Below are 23,150 nucleotides of genomic sequence, written 5' to 3' on the forward strand. Positions count from 1 at the left end.
TCAGCATCTGCAGAATTCCTCGTGTAGACGTTTATAAGATTACGAGAGGAATAGGCAGAGTTGACAGATGATATATTTTCCCTTCAAGACCAACGCATTTGACCACAGGGCCATCAGGCAGTGGTCGGCACGAAGTGTCCTGCATGCACTGCAGGAGAAGGACGTGATGGACACAGTGGGGTGGTTCCCTGAGCAGACCGTCCAGTTCATCTGGCAAAATGCCTCATCGCCAGATCTCACCAACAGGCACAAAGACCTCGCCTGGCTGGCGGTGAGGGGGGCCCTCCCAGTCAGATCCCTCCTGTACGCCCGGAACAGTTCCTCCACACCCCACTGCCCACGGGAGGACTGTAATGGGGTGGAGTCGGTGGCTCACCTCTTTGCACACTGTGGGTTCGCAAAGAAGGTGTGGAAGAGAATGGAAGGGACAGTACTAAGATTCATGCCCAGCAGCTGCGTTACCGAGGACTCCGTGATCTACGGGCTGTTCCCGGGGACGCACACGGAGACCAACATCCGGTGCTGCTGGCAGATCATCAATTCGGTGCAAGACGCTCTTTGGTCGGCCCGAAACTTGATGGTCTGCCAGCTGACGGCTGTCAGACCGTGACTGAATGCTGCCGACTGGCACACTCTCGTCTGCAGGAGTACGTTCTGAGGGATGCACTCAAACTTGGTGCAGCCACCGCGAAGGCCCAGTGGGGAAGGACCACAGTTTAACGTTCATCACCCGTAGGAGGGGGAGAAGTTGGGTGGAGAGGAGACCTACCCTCATCAGCGGTGTGGACAGATAATCAACATGGTGCCCAAGGAGTGGGTGGAATTGTTAATTTGAGAAAGTATTAGAGCCATTGCCTGCCTTTATTGTTGAAAATTTTGATTGTTAATAAGTCTTAACTCTTCACCAAGGGTTGAGAGTAAACGCATGATTTACTGTAAACACCTTTCATTTGTAAATGAACAGAGTCAACGCAAAATTTTTATTGTTAATAACTGTATTGAATAAGGACTCACAGTCAACGAATGGTTTTCTTTTCCTGTATGTAATTATTTTTATTTTGTAATATTTCTGAATAAAGTATTTTTGGAAAAAAAATATATTTTCCCTGGGGTTAAAGTGCCGAAGACATTTAAGGTGAGTAGTTGGTAGCTGGAGTCCCTGCCTGGGTGGTAGACCCCATTGATCACGTGATCGCGTTTGCCCCTTAACCACAGTTGGGCAGCATCTGCGCGTCTTTTCCAATGCCACGCCCTCCGGATGATGTAACACTCACTTCGCGCATGCTCACAGTGTCCGGGTGGGCGGTGTTTTCCTTTCCGCTCAGTGCTGAAGCCGATCGTCTGCGGGATCGGGTAGGGTGTCCTTGCAACCTGAGTGGGGATCACTTCTGCGGGCCGAAGATATCAATTTCCCATCGGTGAGTATTGAGACCGATCCCGAGCGGGGAGATCTGATGCTGGCCGTGAGTCCCGAACTGAGGGCCAATTACTCGTTTATTTTCGAGTTATCTGGGCTCGTCAGAAATGCGTAGACTTCACTTAATCTTCATTGAACGATCCAAACCAGGAGCCCAAGCTGTCTATTTCCACAGAATTGAAATGGAAGTCCCGCCAACAAGTCACGTGAGGCTGTGTGCCGCAGATCTGCCCCGCCCTCCGCTTTGTGACGCAAGATCACCTGGTGTGTACTCAGACACCCTGAGCCAATAGGCTGGTCCTGGACTTATTTTCTATCTGGCATAGTTTGCATTTTGTTGTTTGATTGTTTGTGGTTTTTGTATTGCTATACCTATAGTCTATTCTTGGTTGGTGTGGCTGTAACGAAACCTAATTTCCCTCGGGATCAATAAAGTATATCTATCTATCTATCTATCTATCTATCTAGCTATCATAGAGTCCCCAGATGGGTGGTGATGCTTCCTCCATATTGTGTTGGGAAATATGATGTTGACCACTGAGTCCCGTTAACTTCCCCCAACTCGCCTCGCTTCCTGAGGCTCCTCGCATTTGTTCTTGAGCTTTCTGGCTGTTGTGTCTTCTCTCTGAATGGGGTGGGTGAGAAAGGACTATGTCCCAGGTTATGGGGATCTTTGATTTCACTGCCTGGTTTACCAAGGGACTGGGAAGTCCAGGGGGGAGAATGGTTTCTGTGATGTGCACACGGCCAAGTGGTTAAGCTGTTGAGCTAGCAATCTGAAGGTCGTGAGTTCGAGCCTCAGTTCAGGCAGCGTGTTGTGTCCATGAGCAAGGCACTTAACCACACGTTAACTGCACGTTAGGAGCCCAGCGACGGTGGTTGGTGCAGTATGCACAAGACAAGATCTGTATCCAAAGGTCTCTGCAGTTCCTTGTAGATACGGGCAGAGTAGTTACCATGCAAAAGGAAGAAGTGTCCGGATGGGAAATTTTCTATGGTGTGTTGATAAAAATTTGATGAGGGTCAAAGTATATATGGCAAAGTTCCTGTTGTTTGTTCCAGCTTTGTTATTTTAGAATCTTTTGTACTATTCATTCAGTATCTGTGTATTGCTGGAGGACCATCATTGATTGTCCTTGATCCCTTCTCCCACCTGGTTCCACCTGCACATTCCTGCCCACCTTGTTCAACCTCTGTCCAGTCTGCTAACCCCACCTGCCCTGGTTCAGTGATATGCATCAACCATCTGGGTCAACCTCAGTCCACCCTGTGTCCCACCTCCTCAGTGTTATATATCAGCAATCTTTCTTCTAACCTTTGTCTTGATTGTGAAGTGTTCCTTTGCACATTTGGGCTTGATGAGTTACTTCCAGAATCAGTTTTTGTTAGCTGGAATGCCAGAGGGTCATCAGGTTCCAGTTCTGTTGTGCATTGGTGTGGGATTGCTAGTGTTTGAACTGTGACTGGCTGACACACTGCAGTATTTTACTGGCAGCAAAGAGTACTGGGAGAGTTGGTGCTTGGGCTATAATCCTGTGATCAGCTTTCCAGGCATATGGAACTGTCGGTGTTTTGGTTTTGACTTTGGTTAGTGCTTCTACAGATGGGGCTGGATGGTCATCCTTCTGCAGTGAAGCAGAAATTTCGAGCAGCTGGACATTGGTTGTGGGGAAATCCTGGATTGCACTACCCAGTGTGAGATGTGGGGACGATGTGTGAGACTCTTAGGGTCGGTGAGTGGCAGATTAGCTGTGTGACTCTGTGAGGTTGGGTCCTGGGATATCACAGTTTTGATCCAGGTAAAATGGACCCAGGGATCAAGCTGCTTAGGCTTATGAGGTGTTGAGAGAGTATTTCTGGTCTGGGATCAGATGCTTGTTTCTGGAGTTCCTTTGGAAGCAATGACTGCTAATCTGAGGAGAGGATGAGTTCCCATTCCATCCTCACAGGGGGAGACTATGAGTAAATGGCTGTTCCATGTTTACAACAGTAGAAATAGACCCGTGAGTTTGGTGTTCAAACTGTGTTTGGAAATTCCCCCTCACTGTCACCTCTCTGTGACTCGGTGGAAATCAAGCAGAATCTCAGGTTGCTGGAGATCTGCACTAAAAGCTGAAAATGTTTTGCAGTCATTCTGATGAAATGTTATTAACCTGAATTGTAAAGTTTGTTCTTCTCCCACAGCTGTTCCTCACCTGCTGAGCGTTTCTGGTAATTCCAGCTTCTTTTTATTACATTCACCCTGGAATGGTTTATATTTCCTGAAATGGACCTGTTTTAAGCTGGAAATGGAAATGGCTCGTTTTGTGACAGTAGAACAGTAAAGAAAGCACAACTTTTCTCTGTAAATTATCCTGGTACCAATTTGTCTGTTATTCCTGGAAATGTGTTCAGTACAGTTGTTGCTAACGAGGTTTACAAGAATAATCTCAGCAATGATCAGCTTTATGTATGAGGAGCATTTGATGGTTCTGGAACTGTGCTCAATGGAGTTCAGAGGGACGGTGGGGGTGGTGGAGGAACGTATGGTTAAGTAAACCTACTGAATGCTGAAAAGCCTGGATACAGTGGACATGGAGAGGATGTTTCCATTAGCTGGAGAGTCTGTAATCTGACAGCACAGTCTCAGAATAAAGATGCTTCCATTTAAAACTGAGATGAGAATTATTTTTTGGCCAAAAGATGTCTGATCTGTGGAATTTGTTGCCACAGAGGTTGGTTGAGGCTGCCATTTGGGTATATTTATGACAGAGATTAATATATTCATGATTGCTAAGTAGCTTCAGGGTTACAGGAGGAAGGCAGGAATATGATGTTGGAATAAAAATCAGCCATGTTTGGGTGGTGGGGCAGATCAGATGGATTGAATCACCTAATTCTTTTCCTGTGTCTTATGTCTTACCATGACTGAATGATGGCTCCTTCTTATTCCATATTGTTTTGTGATGCGTGAGGGACAATAAAAGATTGTTCACTGAGATCAGTATATCTGCCTTCAATGTTTAAATGTTTAAATTTCAGTCCGTTTTGTTCTCAGTAACATTAAGCCAAAATGTTTGGTTCTCCTTTGTACTGTTAATGTGCTTCATTACCTTTCATGTTAAAGTTGGACGTGTGGTGAGAGATTTATTGGAAGAAAAACCCCAACTGGAAGCAAACCACAACTGAAGACAAGGGAACAGCAACAAGTGAACCAGCCTGAGGATTGAGAGCATCAACTGGAGAGAACCCATCTGACTCGGAGAATCCAGTGATTCGGTCAGGAGAATGTTTGGTGAGTCTCAGTTACTCAAATACTGGTCCTTCAGACATTACATATCTGTACAAAGGAAGGTAGGAAATAGTTGGAGTGAGACTGAATGTGCCCAGGAGGACCAATTATGACTCTGTCAGACAGTTGCAATCACTCCAGGTCTGGTAATGTGCTTCCAGCAGCCCAGCCCTTTAAAACCACTCCCATTCTATGGAAGTGGAATCTGGATACAGTCACTCAGAGACCTTAAACATACAAACTCTTTATTCCAAGTACCCGGGGCTTACTCAGTTAGTCGCTCAAACAGGAATAGTCAATGACTGTTCCGGGCCAATCCACTAACTGACTAACAATTCCCCTTACACCACAGATATATCCATCCAGATACCCCCCACACAAGACAGGCTGGAGCGAAAGTTACTTACAACATGACAGCCCCTAAAGACAAATTACAAAATAGTCGTCATGGCTTACACACACAGAATAGACAGAAGCTGTCCTATCTCTATGCATGAGTGCACAGGGAGATAAGCATCCTGAAACCCTAGCTAGCTACCCTCAAGAAGAAATATGGCTCAGCATGGCTCAGCACATCTGTTGATCATCAGCAGTTTCTTTCAGAAAAACAGGCTGCTATTGTTTAACGAAGTGTTAACCCTTTTACATACTTTATCATTCCCTCCTTTTCATCATTACATGATCAACAAAGCAGTAATATATTACAGAGAAAGCAGCTGAGTACAGCACAGACTTATCAGTGGGTAAAATCAGCGTACATCAGTAACTATAACAATGATATGTACAACTATTAGGCCATAATGCAATATCATGCCCCACATATTACTGAACAGGCCTTCGAAGACCACCATTTCGACCCTTCGATGAACCCGTGTAAATCCTGCCCTACTTTCTTGATGCTGTCAATCTCCTTGGCAGTGTGCTCGGAGAGGGATGTAATGTTAGTAGACTCATCAGGAATATAGATGCAGCATTCTGTGTCAATAATAGCACAGGTTCCCCCTTTCTCAGCTGGGATAAAATCTAAAGCCGTAGGATCCTGTAGGACTGTTTGCCAGATTGCAATCATTTCAGTGGATATTTCTGTTACTTGGGCCTGTGTTTCTGTCAGGGCCCCTGCAGTATTGTGGCCAGCTTCTCAAGTGCTGTAGCCAAATTGATTATCTCTTGTGAATTCCTGGCTACTCCATAGGAGAGAAAAGTGATCATCCAAAATCGTTCAGTCTCAGTTATTCCTCTCCGCTGCTGGCCACCTGCAAGTATGGCCAGGATGCATGTTTTCCCAGTATAGGAAGTTCTGTTGGGTGGGGGCCTGAGATACCATCCCTCAAAACACTGACATCCACAGTCATCTCTGAGTGACCACAGTTCCTCACCTCACTTCCCCGGGTGTTATTTGAGAAAGCCCAGGCTGAGAGTTCCTCACTCTGGTTGAGTGGGATTACTGACATTGGAATCATAGTTTTACAATGCTGGGGAATTTCGGCGCAAACCCAGCAGGCCCCTAGTTCTAGCTGTTTGGCATAGGCATGACAGAGAGACAGAAAGGTGTTAACATGGGGGCCTCCAGATGCTGGGGTGAGCCTTCTCAAGGACATAAACACAAATACCACCATCAACCAATACATTCTCCTTTAGTCCGAGAGAGTCCTTCTACTCAGTTCCTTCAGTAACACGTTTGCAGTCTGTTCGATGTAGTTCGAAGTTTAGTGTGATGTTCTTGCCCTTCTCTCCTATCTAGGCCGGCCTTGGTTTGCTTACGTTGTTTTTCCTGCTTTCTTTTTTGGTGACCATCCACCCATTCACGCTCCGTTTTTAGCGTCTCCCAACCTTTGGCGTTCCTTCTGCAGTACATACCTCTATCCCAATCTCACATGCAGTTTTCCTCCAACTTGCTAATAATATACTGTTCCTCTTTACATCTGCCTTTTCCTTCCATTCCCATTTCAACAATTTCCACTTCTTTCCACAGTTCTTCTTCCATATCAAATTTACTGCTTGTTCTTATGAGGTAATATCCCAGGTTCCCCCCTCCCCCCCAGTGGCCACATTTTGTTCCCCAATTTCTTATCCAGCTCTGCACTCAACATTCACAAATCTCTTTCCTTGTCTGGAAAACTCTCACACATACTGTGTAGGGCTGCTCCTGGCCCACTCATATCAATTGACTGTAATTGACCCATGTTCTCTAAGTAATTTACCCAGCACGTCTGCCTCCTGCCCACTTAGTAAAATTTACCCGGTACCGCCTCCTGTCCACTCAGTAAAATTTACCCGGTACCGCCTCCTGTCCACTCAGTAAAATTTACCCGGTACCGCCTCCTGTCCACTCAGTAAAATTTACCCGGTACCGCCTCCTGTCCACTCAGTAAAATTTACCCGGTACCGCCTCCTGTCCACTCAGTAAAATTTACCCGGTACCGCCTCCTGTCCACTCAGTAAAATTTACCCGGTACCGCCTCCTGTCCACTCAGTAAAATTTACCCGGTACCGCCTCCTGTCCACTCAGTAAAATTTACCCGGTACCGCCTCCTGTCCACTCAGTAAAATTTACCCGGTACCGCCTCCTGTCCACTCAGTAAAATTTACCCGGTACCGCCTCCTGTCCACTCAGTAAAATTTACCCGGTACCGCCTCCTGTCCACTCAGTAAAATTTACCCGGTACCGCCTCCTGTCCACTCAGTAAAATTTACCCGGTACCGCCTCCTGTCCACTCAGTAAAATTTACCCGGTACCGCCTCCTGTCCACTCAGTAAAATTTACCCGGTACCGCCTCCTGTCCACTCAGTAAAATTTACCCGGTACCGCCTCCTGTCCACTCAGTAAAATTTTGCCTTCCTTATACGAGTCTCCTGACAGATTTTTTCCCGATCCCGTCAAGGTATGAGATCAGCCTTGGGCGGGGGACGGAACCTCCAAAGGAACTAACGGAGAGCGACAAAAGGTAAAATACCTATTGGGCGCCCGGTTGGTCTCTGCAGTCCCCAGAGTGGTCCAGCCACTTACTCAGCCTGTCTGCTTGGCACTCCCTATATTGGGATCCTGTTCGTGACACCAAATGTTAAAGTTGAATCTGAATAAAACTTGGGACACCAGCTTCTTATTGTCTCCACAGTTTATTGCATATTCTCCTGCAGGATGTTTGAGACCCAGTTGTCAAAGGGAAGGCATGTAAGCACTGCCACCATCTGAAAAGTGGACTGACTTAGTTGTGTTACAGCCATATACTTAAACATAGTAAGCCGCATACATTACTCTCGCAAGACGTTATTTGAACTGGTACGCCCACCAAGTCTGTTGGTGCAAAACTTAATTACTTAGATAAGAGAGTTTGCTAAATAAAGTTTTTAAACGAGAACTGAGTGTCCTCATAATCTAATCTAAAAAAATCTAATCTAATCTAATCTAGCTACAGACGGATGTACTGTCCAGTACTTACCAGTTATTCCCTTTGCAAGGCCCTGACTTAATTACAGACAGATGTTCATTCCTGTCCTTATCAGTGAGTCCTCCTCCCTTTACTCAAACGAGGGTACAATGTATGATGTTATCAACTAATGAGAGTACAATGTATAATGTTATCAGATCTCAGTGTGTCTCTCTGCAAGCCACAGAGAACTGGTAATGAGGCTGTTTTAGCTAACCGCTGACAACAGAGTTTACTTCAGTTCAACATTCCTATTCAGTCCCAATTATTCTTTCAGCCAGAGGTTACATAGGTTCAAAATGATTTTTTTTATATATCCTCGATTCCTCAGGAGGATTCAGGGGAAATATTTATGTACAATATAGAAACTGGTGTTACCTGTGTGTATTGTGGTGATGCAAAAGTTTCTGCAGAATTTACAAGTGGGAAGAAGTGGAGTGATATTTGGAAATCTGGCTTTTTAAAGCATAATTTAGCAAGCAAACCACATGGACAATGTGCAAAATCTCTGGTAAGAAATTCCTTCATCACCAGTAACAGGCCTGCTAACATAGGTTGTGTGAGAGTGCAGGTGAACTTGATCGAACCCAGAGGATATCAAAGTTCTTATCGACAGAGAATTGCGAGCTGTTAAAATGAAAACCTCTCTATATAAAATTCACTGTGCACGTGTTGTCACTGGGTAAAAAAATGCACAGTACAAGATTTATGTGCACACTGGTCATTACAAATTAGAGAGGACATTGGTGGGAAGGTGGGGAGACCTTCAGTGTCCCTGATGCCCTCACCTACAAGATGTGCATCCAGCTGCAGCTTGTAACCCTGCACTTTAAGGAGTTGGAAATTGAAATGGATGAATTCCGGATCATCTGGCAGTCAGAGGGGGTTATAGATATGACATGAAGAGAGGTGAGTTGCACCCAACGTGCAGGACACATGATACTGGGTGAGAGTCAGGAAGGGGAATGAGTTTAAATAGCCATCGCAGAGTACTTTTGTTGCTATCCCACACAACAACAGTTGGACCACTTTAGAAGCTGTTGGGGGGATTACCTGGCAGAGGAAAGTCAGAGGCATGATAGGGGATTCGTTAGTTAGGGGAACAGAACAAGAGGGGACTAATATCCCAGTGGTAAGGCTTGCTTGTGCTCGCGTGGGGAGAGGGGGTGATGTGGTTAAAATAAGTTGTAGGAGGAATGGAGCCAGAATGACAGAACAGATAGTGGAGAGTGTGAATTGAATTGAATTGAATTGACTTTATTCCATACATCCTTCATAGACATGAGGTGCAGAAATCTTAATGTTACGTCTCCCTTTAAATGTGCAATGTGTAATTTATAATAACTTATAATAAATAGTTTGTACATAGGACAGTCAATTGTATCAGCATGAATTAATCAGACTGATGGCCTGGTGGAAGATGATGTCCCAGAGCCTGTTGTTCCTTTTGCTGTGGTACCGTTTCCTGGATGGTAGCAGCAGGAACAGTTTTTGGTTGTGGTGAATTGTGTCCCCAATATCCTTTGGGGCCTTTTTACATACCTGTCTCTGTAAATGTCCTGAATAGTGGAAAGTTCACATCTACAGATGTGCTGGGCTGTCTGCACCACTCTCTGCAGGTTCCTCCGATTAAGGGAAATACAGTTCCCATACCAGGCAGTGATGCAGCCAGTCAGGATGCTCTCAATTGTGTCCCTGCAGGAAGTTCAGGATTTGGGGCCCCATCCCAAACTTCTTCAACCGTCTGAGGGGAAAGAGGTGCTTTTTTCACAACACAGCCGGTATGTACAGACAATGTGAGATCCTCGGTGATGTTTATGCCAAGGAACTTAAAGCTGTTCACCCTCTCAACCCCAGATCCCTTGATGTCAATAGGGGTTAGCCTGTCTCCATTTCTCCTGTTGTCCACAATCAGCTCCTTTGTTCTTGTGACAATGAGGGAGAGTTTGTTTTCTTGACACCAGTCAGATGTTGTTCAGACCTCAGATAGAGTCAGCAATCAAACGGTTGAGCATGGTGCGATGAATGTGTTGAGATTCTGAATTGGAGAAAGGTCGATTTTGATGGTATCAAAGGATCTGACAAGTGTGGTTTGGGACAGGCTGTTTTTTGGCAAAAGAGTACTTGGTATTTGGGAGGACTTCAGAAGTGAAAGTTTGAGGGTGTAGAGTTTGTATGGGCCTGCCAAATTAAAAATTGAAAGGTAACTGGCGCAGGGAACCTTGGTTTTCAAGAGATATTGATGCCCTGGATATTTTGTTCCTCTAAATGCCTCAGACTGTTAGTCAATGCTGAAAAACATTTAAGCTGTCTAATGCAACTACCTGCACCGGGACCATCGCCCTCCATACCCCTACCATCTAGGCTCCCATCCAAACGTATCTTAAATGGTGAAACCGAGCTTATATTCACCACTTGTGCTGGCATCTCATTCCACACTCTCTTGACCATTTCAGTAAAGAGCTTTTCCAAACGTTCCCCTTAAATTTTCACCTTCCCCACTTACCAATGAACTTGGTTGTCATCTCACCCAACCTCAGTGGAAAGAGCTGCTTGCATTAACCCTATCTATACCCTCATAATTTTGTATACTGCGAACAAATCTTCAATGTATAATTTCCTTGTTTATGTTTAGAGCCTTTTTTAGGTGTATAAGATGATGAGGGGCATTGATTGTGTGGATAGCCAGAGGTTTTATTCCCAGGGCTGAAATTGCTAATACGAGGGGCATAGTTTTAAGGTGCTTGGAAATAGATACCGAGGGATGTCAGGGGTAAGTTTTTTTACACAGAGAGTGATGGGTGCGTGGACTGCACTGCCGGCTAATTTGCATTTGATTGTTTCAGTTACTGTGGGGCCAGGCACCCATGCAGCCAGCAGGAACATGGAATAATACCAATGGAGAGAGTCAAGGTGAGCCAGGACACAGATTGGAGATGGCAGAAATGCCCCATTCTTATACAGACAGGAAGAGCATCAGAGAATTTGATGGTCATTCCAGATACCAGCTCTGTGCCCACTCAGAAGATGATTTCTCTCTCCAACTTAGGTTGAACTTCACTGTAACAGTGTGATGTCAGATCACACCTTGGCAACTCAAGTGATCTCATCTGAAATGTTGTCCAACACCCACTGATGGATTTTGTAAATCTTTTTACAGGTTAAAAGTGACAAGGAATTTGTCTACGGTAATCCAGAACACAACACACAAGTTTTGCTGTCTCTGTCCAAACATTTAAGAAGTGGACCAAGGGATTCACTCGATCATCTGACCTACTGACTTGCCCATAATTTTACAGAAGGGAGAGGCTATTCATCTGTTCAGACATTGGGAATGGATTCACTCGGTCATCTCAACTGAAGGTACATCAGCAAGTTCACACAGGGCAAGGCCATTAATCTGTTCTGTTGGTGAGAAGGGATTCAGTCGGTCTTCCCACCTGTGGACACACCAGTCAGTTCACACTGGGCAGAGGTTGGTTATCTGCTGAATTTGTGGTGAAGGATTCACTTGGTCATCTGGCCTCATGGCTCACCAGCGAGATCACACTGCAGAGAGGCCGTTCACCTGCTCATACTGTGGGAAGGGATTCACTCAGTCATTTAATCTGCAGGTACATCAGAGAGTTCACACTGGAGAGAAGCCATTCACCTGCTCAGACTGTGGGAAGGGATTCTCTTGCTCATCCCAACTGAAGGTGCATCAGTCGGTTCACACTGGGGAGAGGCCGTTCACCTGCTCAGACTGTGGGAAGGGATTCACTTTGTCATCTCGATTACTGAGACACCAGTCAGTTCACACCGGAGAGTGGCCATTCACCTGCTCAGTCTGTGGGAAGGGATTCACTTTCTCACCTCACCTACTGAGACACCAGTCAGTTCACACCGGAGAGTGGCCATTCACCTGCTCAGATTGTGGGAAGGGATTCACTGAATCATCTCAACATAAGGTACATCAGCGAGTTCACACAGGGGAGAGGCCATTTACCTGCTCAGTCTGTGGGAAGGGATTCATTAGGTCATCTAATCTGAAGGTACATCAGCGAGTTCACACTGGAGAGAGGCCATTCACCTGCTCAGACTGTGGAAAGGAATTCACTTTGTCATCACAACTGAAGGTACATCAGCGAGTTCACACAGGGGAGAGGCCATTCACCTGCTCAGTCTGTGGGAAGGGATTCATTAGGTCATCCAATCTGGAGGTACATCAGCGAGTTCACACTGGGGAGAGGCCATTCACTTGCTCAGACTGCGGGAAGGGATTCACACGGTTCGCTATCTTACAAGCACACTGGTCAGTTCACACTGGGGAGAGGCCGTTCACCTGCTCAGACTGTGGGAAGGGATTCACTCGGTCATCTCAACTGAAGGTACATCAGCGAGTTCACACTAGGTAGAGGCCAATCTCCTGTTTAGACTCTGGGAAGAGATGCTCTCAGCCAAACCAACCAAATGTGCATCATTGTTCACACTGAGGGGAGGCTGTACACCTGCTGTGAATGTGGGAAAGGATTCATTCAGTTATCTAACCTTCAGCTGGCAGCTTAATATAGGGGGAAATAGCCGCCCAGCTCGGCCAAGCTTAAGAAATCTTGTTTGGGTGGATGCTGCATGATGTGTCCCCTGTTACAAATCAGTACTCTGAAATAACAAATGCTACACAATATGTGATTAAACGATTCAGCTTTATAATTCTTTCTTTGACTACAGGGTTAATGAAGTAAACAAAAAAAAAAAGGGCCCACTCTCTCCATTCGTGTCTTCTCATCTCTCCCCAGCAAAATACCATGAAAATCTCTCTTCCAGACTCACAAGAAAGAACAACATTTCTGTCATTGGATAGTGCCGCATTCCAAAACCCTGTTATCTCTAGTCGTAACCTAAACATTGCTGCTACAGAAAAACCATTACCTCAGATGTGAAACATTACAGAGAGGCCATTACATTAGCAGTGAAACCTTGCAGCGTGTTACACTTGTGACACACTACTGGGTTCACACCGGGGAGAAAGTTTCAATAAGCTGCATGCTGGATATTTGTCCATCACCGTTGCTGAAAACAATTTTGAGAGTGACTGTCGGTGCTGAACTCTGCAATTATTGCTGCTGCTCACCACACCCAGTTCTGCACCCTGGTCACTGGGCATGGGAGGAATTTCTTCTGCTGCATGTTCACCTTTAATAGGACTGGAGTTTAATATTCTGGATCTGAGACAAATAAATCAGTTCTATTTTGAACTCTGTCTCCAGTACTTAGTGAATTTATAACACACCTAGTGTACAGTAGAGAGTCAACTCAGGCCGGCTGGACCCTGCCAGTGATTCTGTTCCATGACAGTCCTTTTAAATCCTCTCCTGTTGTTCATCTCTTGCTCCCCCTGTGCTGATGGGTTCCAAAACAGTCACCACTCTGTGGGTGAAGAGGTTTCCCTTGAATTCTCTGCAAATTGAAGAAGTCGAGCTGACTGCAGTTCTGTCTGAGATGTTCTTCGCCTCTGAAATCTCTGGGCTGAGGAAGAATGACATTGGGAGTTAACCTCCTTATTCAGGGCTCATTTCCACATTATGGGTTATTTTCCCTGCTTCTAAAGGATTGCTTGCAAACACAACTCCTGACCTCCAAAGACTGAAATCAGAACAGGAAACCATCAGTTGGATGTTTAATGAAGCAGGGGCAGAAACCAGAGGCGGGTCTGCACAGGGCAGAGTTTGGGGCTTTGGATCAATGTCAGGGTAATAATGTATGATGAGGAGAAGGGAATCAGCAGCCAGGCGTGGCAACGAATGACAGAGTAGCAACATTTAGAAGCTAATTGGCAAAGAAAATAATTTGTCTAATGACACAAACAATGCCTGTTGTGAGGTGCTGCACTGGTCGAGGAACATGTATGTGTTGGGATGATTTTATCTATTGAGGGAGTTGTTCCAGTAATAATATATCTGGATGGTTATTTTAGATTATCCTATCTGTAATAATGTATTGCTTATCATGTAAATTGTGAGATACTGTCCCTATCTGGATCAGGCCTGAATTTATGGTGCCTTAATGAAGTTACGGTGGTCATTCATGAGTTTGTATGTTAAAGCAAGATTTTGGTGAAGTATATTTGCCACTTGATTGTACCTGAATAAGTAATCAGATTGAGTTAAACTGCTGCAGGATCCTGGAATGTGTTGGGTAGTGTCTGGTTTCTCTTGGCATTTTCTGTATTTATTGCCTTGTTTGTTTGTATTTCATGTATTTTCAATTTTTTTTCATATTGTTGACCACCTTGTCCTATATTTCTGCAAGGAACCCCTCTGTTTCTGGGAAGAGGTCTCCAACTCTCAGTCAGGTGCTCGATGCTACCTTGTCAACATCTTGTCTGCTCAGGTCATTGGGATGTCTCCCATGGAGGGTCATACTCGTTCCACTGGTTAATGTTTTCTTCCATAGTGATGATTCATTTTTCTGAGTTGTCCTCTCATTTAAGTTTTCTGGTCTGTATTTCTTACCACGATTGCATATACACACATGGAGCAATGAATACTGTTCATTTTTGATGAAAATATATACTTAGAAGTTTTATCTGACTTGTGTGATTTTTTTTTTTCATGTGTGTTATTCCCCTTCCTCCTCCTGTCCAAGGTAGTGTTAATCTAACTGAGTCTGAGTGTAAATAGTCTTTTCTAAAGCTGTCATTTCAGTTCTGTATCTTTGTAAATTTTACTGATTGAAATGGGACAAAGATATTTTCATTAAAAAAGTCAATGTCGGTATTGATGAAAGTGTTTATTGCCTTTGTTGTATTTGTTAACTATTGAGCTCTGTTTGGCAGGTTTTTTAAGCCTTGAACTAAATTTTGTCAAAGGTTTTCACAATTTCACACTACTTTCTATTTCCTTTGCTTGTTGATATTCCAGCTACGTGGGTGTCAAGAGTCCCGATGAAGGGTCTTGGCCTGAAATGTTGATTCCCATCCGTGGATGCTGCCTGACATGCTGAGATCCTTCAGCACTTTGTGTGTAGTTCTCTAGATTTCTAGCATCTGCAGGTCCACTTGTTTCCCAGATACTTACATGCTTCTTGAAAGAACAAGCTGGTGGTGGGATGTGTGGCTGTGTTGGTAAAATAGTAAATAGAATCAGTAGAAAGAGTTGGAATAAGTTTGGAATGTGTGGAATCTGTGGGTAGAATTAAGGAACAGCACATGTAAAAAAAAAAAAAAAAAAATCCCTGATGGGAATTGTACAGAGACCTCCAAACAGTAGTAAGTATGTGGTCCACAAGTTACAATGGAAGTTAGAAAATGTGTGCCAAAAGGGCAATGTTACAATAGTCATGGGGGATTGTCATGCAGGTGATTAGGAAAATTAGGATGGTGTTGGTCTCAAGAGGAGGAATTCCTAGAATGCCTACAAGATGCTTTTTTAGAGTAGTTCATGGTTGAGACCACTTGGGGATCAGCTATTCTGGACTGGGTGTTGTAATGAACCGGAATTAATTAGGTCACTTAAGTTCAAAGAAACCTTAGGGGCAAGTGATCTTAATACGATCAAATTCACCCTGACATTAGAGAAGGAGAAGCTAAAGTCAGATGTGAAATAAAGAGAATTAGAGAGGCATGAAAGAAAAATTGGTCAAAATTGATTTGAAAAGAACATGGGCAGGATGAAAACAGAACAGCAATGGCAGGAATTTCTGGAAGCAATTCGGAAGGCACAGGATATGTACAGTGGCATGTAAATGTTTGGGCACCCCTGGTCAAAATTTCTGTTACTGTGAATAGCTAAGTGAGTAAAAGATGACCTGATTTCCAAAAGGCATGAAGTTAAATATGACACATTTCTTTAATATCTTATGCAAGATTACTTTTTTATTTCCATCTTTTACAGTTTCAAAATAACAAAAAAAGGAAAAGGGCCCGAAGCAAATGTTTGGGCACCCTGCATGGTCAATGCTTAGTAACACCCCCTTTAGCAAGTATCACAGCTTGTAAACGCTTTCTGTAGCCAGCTAAGAGTCTTTCAATTTTTGTTTGTGTAAATTTCTGGGTTCAGTCATTGGCAGCAAAGCAGTGACTGTGGAAATTACAAATCAGAATGTTATTAGAGTCACAGAGCCCAGCTGCACTGAAACAGGCCCTTTGGCCCTTCTAGTCAATGCCGACACTGAACTTATCTCTAATGTGGGGGTGAGAGGGCGGACGGGGCAGAGAGGGAGGCAATAAGGGGAGGGGGTGGTCGAGTGCAGAGAGAGAAACAGAGCAGAGAGTTTATACTTAATATCTTTCAGAAAAGGTACTTGTTTGAATTTACTTGCTGCAAAACTACTATCCATACCCTGTAGTTCTCAACCAAATTATTGATTTAGATGACAAGTAGCAATGTTCAAAGTTCAAAACAAATTTTATTATCAGAGTACATATGTCACCACATACAACCCTGAGGTCATTTATCCATCAGGAACACTTAGCAAATCTATAGAATAGTAACAGGATCAGTGAAAGATCAAGTAGAGCATAGAATTCAACAAACTGTGTAAATGCAAATAAAATTAAATATCAATGAATAATGATAGCAATGGGGTGTAACCCTGGGGAACATCACTAGGCACGGGCCTTGAGTCCAATAAACAGCCCCCCACCATCACTCTCTGCTTCCTACCATAAAGACAACTGTGCATCCAGTTAGCCAGCTCTCCCTGGATCCCATGTGATCTAACTTTCCACAGCAACTTACCATGCTGAACCTTGTCAAAGGCCCATGTCGGCCACGATCCTGGGACAGAGGTGTCACTGATCACAGGGCACAGATTTAAACAGAGGATGGAGAGGTTTAGAGGGATCTGAGGAAGAGATTTTTCACTCAGAGGGTAGCTGAAATCTGGAACACACTGCCCGAGGTGGTGGTGGAGGTAGGTCCCTTCACAACATTTACAAAGTGTCCTCCTTCCTCCACCTCCAGGGAAGCTGCATCTCCACACAAACTCCTCACTTGAGATGACTGTCTGTACCCGTGACACAGGAAATCACATCACTGTCACTCTCCTGATACCATCCGGGAAGCGGTACCGCAACATAAAAGCCAGGACCAACAGGCTCCGGGACAGCTTCTCCCACCAGGCCGTCAGACTGATGAACTCACGCTGACCTGAGTGTGCTCTATATTACATTGTCTGTTTTATTTATTATAAACTGTTATAAATTACTATGATTGCACGTTGTACATTTAGATGGAGACGTATTGTAAAGATTTTTACACCTGATGGATGTAAGAAATAAAGTCAATTCAATTCAATTCCTGATCCCGTGTCTGAGCTGCTCGCCTCCGGGTATCCTCCGTCAACAAGCTTCTTCCTCAGTCACCATCTGTCAGATTATAAAAACAATTAAAACGATCTATCAGACAGCTCCTGTACCCCTCCACCCCTGTTAAAACTCTCTGCTCAGCCCCTTCCCTATTCCCTTTCCCTTTCAGACTCCCGATGTGCCAGCAGATCCGAATTCACCGTGTGGACATTTCTACCCCACAGGAGGCTGTACAAACCCGTGTCCTTCTCTGATGCACAGCTCAGTGACCCCAATCCCTGTCTGCACTCGCAGCCCATGACGGTGACAGCTGTCCTAGACTCTGTAACTCACAATCTTGTAACACATAATCTTGTTCACAGCAAGTTTAGACAGTCATTAATATGAAGAGAGAATTGTTGTTTCCTGAAAGGACAGGCGAGCGAAGCTGTCTGATCCAATTCACCAGATGGTCCGGTGTTTACAAGTTAATTTGTCCCGGGACCCACACCCACACCCACTCATAACCCCGACCCACACAGACAGACAGACAGACAGACTGTCCCTTCGCCCCAAACCCCCTGCAGAACCACAAGGAATTGATCCACGGCCCGGGCTCGGTCGCAAAGTGAAAACCGGGGCTGAGGAGAGCCCGGAGACAAACACCCCGCTGCCCACTCCACCAACAACACGGCACAGCCGGACACATCTCACAACACCGGATCCGGTCCCGATGAAACCCGAATTTAATTTTGTTGTTCCAGATCGGACCCAACAAAAGGTGTTTTAAAATTGAAGCGCCCCCCTCACCTGACGTCACACAGCAGCCCCCCCACGCGCCTGACGTCACCCATGGTCTCCCCGTATTTGCATCTGCTGTCACGAGCACGGTGCCTTACGTCACACACGCGCTGCTGCGTCCCCAACTACAGTACCCAAAAAACTCACCCTTAATACACTCCATCATCTTCCTGACCACTGAGGTCAGACTAACTGTCCTATAACTTTCTTTCTTCTGCCTCCCTGTCTTAAAGAGTGGAGTGACATTTGTACTTTCCAGTCCACCAGAACCGTTCCAAAATCTAGTAATTGGTGATAGATAATTACTCATTACTTTAAGAGAAAACTAAGGGGAAATTATCTGTTCAGAGGCGGGGAGAGTGTGCAACGAGCTGCCAGAGCAAGTGGCAGGGACGATTTTAACCTTTAAGAGAAGTTTGCTTTGGTGCATGGATGAGAAGGATATGGAGGGCTATGGTCCAGGTGGAAGTTGTTGGAACTCAGCAGATTAATGCTTTGGCACAGACTAGATTGGCCGAATGGCATTTTCCTGTGTTGTGGTGTTCTATGACTCTAATACCTTCCCAATCTCTTCAGCTACCTCTTTCTGAATCCTGGGGTGTTCACCTTCTGGTCCAGGAGTCTTATCTACATTCAGGCCTTTTAGCTTCCAAAACACATTCTCTCCTTGGTAAAAGCATGTCTCCTCACTTCTGCCCCAGATACTCCCCAATGTTTGGCATTTATGTAATAAATTTAATGACACAATTGTAGTGTGTGACTTCAGTCTGCAGGAGAATTGGGAAAGTCAGACTTGTGTGAGATCGCAAGGAGGGTATGCATTGAATGCTTACAAAATGGCTTTATAGAGCAGCTGCTGTTTGAGCCTACTCGGGGAACTGCTATCTTAGATTGCATGTTGTGTAAGATGTGGTTAATGTAAAGGAATCATTAGAAGGCAGTGATCATAATATGATTGAATTCCTACTGCAATTTGTGAGGGAGGAGCATAGGTCACATGCATAGTATCGCAATGGAACAAAGGGAATTACACAGGCATGAGAGAGGTGTTTCCCCAGGTGGATTGCAGAAGGATACTGGTGGGGATGACGTCAGAGCAGAAATGGCTGACGTTTCCGAGAATAGTTCATAATGTACAGGATAGATATGTCCCGACGAAGTAGCTCTCAAACAGCGGGGCTAGGCTACCGTGACTGACAAAGGAAGTTAAGGACTGTATAAAAGTGAAGGAAAGTGCATATAAGGTAGCAAAAGTGAGTAGGAAGTTAGATAATTGGGTAGCTTTTAAAATCCAAAACAGGCAATGAAAAAAAGCTATTTGAAGAGAGCAAACCAGACAATAATATAAACCATTATAATAGTGGTCTCGGCCTGAAACGTCGACTGCACCTCTTCCTAGAGATGCTGCCTGGCCTGCTGCGTTCACTAGCAACTTTTATGTGTATTGCTTGAATTTCCAGCATCTGCAGAATTCCTGTTGTTAATAGTGAATTATTATCTGATTGGGGAGAAGGTTCAAACAACAGAAGTACAGAAGGAAATATGAGTCCTTGGGGCAAGACTCCCAGAAGGTTAATTTACAGGTTGAGTCTGTGGTAAAGAAGGCAAATGCAATGCTGGCATTTAAAGTGAAGTAGAAAATATAAGCAAGGAGATAATGCTGATAATTTATAAGGCACAACTTAGGCTGCACTTAGAATATTTTGGACCCATATCTCAGAAAAGGTGTGTTGTTATTGGAGAGAGTCCAGAGGATACTGAAGAAGATGATTCCGGAAATGAAGGGGTTAAAATATGAGGAGCATTTCCCAGCCTTGGGCCTGTACTCCTTCACTGACACATGTTTAATAAGTGCAGATGATGGGTGGTAAATCTCACTGAAACCCACCGAATGTGGAAAGGTCTGAATAGGGTGGATGAGGAAAGGACTTTTTGTATGGTGGGGGTAGCCATAACAGAGGGCACAGCCTCAAAACTGAGGAGTGACCTATTAGAGTAGTTAAGGAGGATTTTATTTAGTCAGAGAGCAGTGAATCTGTGGAATTCTCTGACACAGATGGCAGTGGGGGCCAAGTCTGTGGGTACATTTAAGGCAGAAGCTAATAGTTTGCTGATCAGTCAGGGCATTACAGGATATGCCGAGGAGGCAGGTGCATGGGGCTGAGTGAGAACCAGGATCAGCCGTGATAGAACAGTGGAGCAGACTCGGTGGGGCTGAATGAACTAATTCTGCTCCTATGTCTTATTGTCTTATACTGCTCGTGTTTTACACAGTGAAGACTGACACAAAATACTCATTACGCTCGGCCGCTATTTCTTTGCTCTATTACTGACTCTCCAGCATCATCTTCCAGTGGTACAATATCAACTCTCCCCTCTCTTTTACTCTTTATAGACCTGAACAAAAACCTGCCAAACAGAGCTCAATAGTTAACAAATACAACAAAGGCAATAAACACTTTCATCAATACCGACATTGACTTTCTTAATGAAAATATCTTGGTCCCATTTCAATCATTAAAATTTACAAAGATAAATAAGAACTTTAGAAAAGACTATTTATATTCAAACCCACTTAGATTAACACTACCTTGGACAGAAGGGAGAAGAGAAATAACACACATGAAAAAAAAAATCACACAACAGTCAAATAAAACTTGTAAGTATATATTTTCATCAAAAATGAACAGAATTCAGCACTCCAGGTGTGTGTATGCCATCGTGATAAGAAATACAGACCAGAAAACTTCAATGAGAGGACAACTCAGAAAAATGAATAATCACTATGGAAGAAAATATTAACCAGTGGAACGAGTATGACCCTCCATGGGAGACATCCCAACGATCTGAGCAGATGAGATGGTGACAAGGAAGCACCGAGCACCAGACTGAGAGTTGGAGAACTCTTCCCAGAAACAGAGGGGTTCCTTGCAGAAATACAGGACAAGGTGGTTAATAAAAAGAAAGAAAAAAAAATCGAAAATACATGAAATACAAACAAACAAGGCAATAAGTGCAGAAAATGCCAAGAGAAAGCAGACACAATCCAACACATGCCAGGATCCTGCAGAAGTTTAACTCAATCTGATTACTTACAGAGGTACAATAAAGTGGCAAATATTATTCACTAAAATTTTGCTTTAAAATACAAACTCATGAATGTCCTCCATCACTTCATAAAGGTACCATAAATTCAAGCCTGATCCAGTTTTAGAGTCAAAATCTTACAAATCATATGATAATAAATACATTATTTCAGATAGGACCATCCATAAAATCACCCGGATATAATATTATAAGATAAGCAAGCCGGAACAATTCACTCAATAGATATAACCATTCCCAACACACATATGTCCCTCGACCAGAGGAGCACCTCACCACAGATATTGTTTGTGTCATCAGTCAGACAACCGAAAGATTTTCTCTGTCAATCAGCTTCCAAATGTTGTTACTCTGTCATTCTTTGCTAAGCCCTGTTGCTGATTCCCTTCTCCTCATTATAGGTTCTTACCCTGACCATCGTCCAGAGCCCCAAACTCTGCCCTGCGCAGACCTGCCTCTGGCTTCTGACCCTGCTTCATTGAAAATCCAACTAATAGTTTCCCATTCTACTTTCAGTCTTTAGAGGACAGTGGTGTTTTCTAACAACCCTTCTGAAGCAGAGAAAATGACCCATAATGTGGAAATGAGTCATGATTAAGGAGGTTAATAACCAATGTCATTCTTCCTCAGCCCAGAGATTAGAGGGACGAAGAACATCTCAGACAGAACTGCAGTCAGCTCAACTTCTTCAGACTGCAGAGAATGCAAGAAAACCTCTTCATCCACAGAGTGGTGACTGTTTGGAACCAATCACCAGTGGGAGAGCGAGAGATGAACAACAGGGCAGGATTTAAAAGGACTGCCGTGGAACTGAATCACTGGCAGGGTCCAGCCAGCCTGAGCTGATTCTCTTCTGTAAAATAGGTGTGTTATAAATTCACTAAGTACCAGAGACAGAGTTTAAAATAGAAATGACTTACTTGTCTCAGATCCAGAATTTTAACCTCCAGTCCCATTAAAGGTGTATGCAGCAGAAGAAACTCTTCCCATGCCCAGTGACCAGGGTGCAGAACTGGGTGTGGTGAGCAGCAGCAATAATTGCAGAGTTCAGCACCGACAGTCACTCTCGAAATCACATTCAGCAACCGTGATGGCCAAACATCCAGCATGCAGCTTATTGAAACTTTCTCCCCAGTGTGAACCCGGTAGTGCGTCACAAGCTGTAAGGTTTCACTGCTAATGTAATGGCCTCTTTGCAATGTTTCACTGCTGAGGTAATGGTTTCTCAGTAGCAGCAATGTTTAGGTTACGACTAGAGACAACAGGGTTTTGGAGTGCGGGGCTATCCAATGACAGAAATGTTCTTCCTTGTGCGTCTAGAAGAGAGATTTTCATAGTCTTTTGTCGGGGAGAGATGTGAAGACACGAATGGAGAGAGTGAGCCCTTTTATCTTCTTTTGTTTACATCACTAACCATATAGTCAAAGTAAGAATTATAAAGCTCAATCATTTAATCACATATAGTTTACTGTTTGTTATTTTGGGGTACTGATTTGTAACAGGGAACACATCACGCAGCATCCACCCAAACAAGATTTCTTAAGTTTGGCCAGGCTGAGGGACTATCACCCCCTATATTAAGCAGCTAGCCGAAGCGGGGATTATATAAGGTTGGATGACTAAGTGAATCGCTTCCCACAGTCAGAGCAGGTGAATGGCCTCTCTCCACTGTGAACTCAATGATACACATTTGGTTCATTTGGCTGAGAGAATCTCCTCCCAAATCGTGAGCAGGTGAACAGCCTCTATCCAGTGTGAACTTGCTGGTGTCTCTATAGTTGACATGACCGTGTGAATCCCTTCCCACAGACTGAGCAGAAGAACGGCCTCTCCCCAGTTTGAACTCGCTGATGTACCTTC

The 23,150-nt window shown here is 44.3% G+C and overlaps 1 protein-coding gene across 3 annotated transcripts; it reads left to right on the forward strand.

Annotated features, from left to right (window-relative positions):
• The first annotated feature begins 1,283 nt into the window (after positions 1-1,283).
• LOC140207062 (uncharacterized) lies at positions 1,284-17,080 on the forward strand. Of its 3 annotated transcripts, XR_011888479.1 has the most exons (4): positions 1,284-1,418; positions 4,524-4,691; positions 11,277-11,479; positions 17,062-17,080. XR_011888479.1 is itself a non-coding variant. In XM_072275384.1 (3 exons), the coding sequence occupies exon 3, from the start codon at positions 11,644-11,646 to the stop codon at positions 12,511-12,513; it is 870 nt and encodes a 289-aa protein (XP_072131485.1). In that variant the 5' UTR covers positions 1,284-1,418; positions 4,524-4,691; positions 11,277-11,643; the 3' UTR covers positions 12,514-14,834. The 3 variants fall into 3 exon arrangements, 2 of the variants coding, with proteins under 2 accessions (XP_072131485.1, XP_072131486.1); XM_072275384.1 differs by lacking the exon at positions 17,062-17,080 and having other exon boundaries at positions 11,277-14,834; XM_072275385.1 differs by lacking the exons at positions 1,284-1,418; positions 4,524-4,691; positions 17,062-17,080 and adding an exon at positions 10,549-11,029 and having other exon boundaries at positions 11,277-14,834.
• The last annotated feature ends 6,070 nt before the right edge of the window (positions 17,081-23,150 follow it).

The sequence above is a fragment of the Mobula birostris genome, chromosome 13 (assembly GCF_030028105.1).
Source record: "Mobula birostris isolate sMobBir1 chromosome 13, sMobBir1.hap1, whole genome shotgun sequence".
Classification (NCBI taxonomy): Eukaryota; Metazoa; Chordata; class Chondrichthyes; order Myliobatiformes; family Myliobatidae; genus Mobula; species Mobula birostris.

What these genes read in the sequence shown, in the direction of transcription:
- LOC140207062 (XM_072275384.1), top strand. Translation starts at nt 11,644, where the DNA reads ATGGCTCACCAGCGAGATCACACTGCAGAGAGGCCGTTCACCTGCTCA.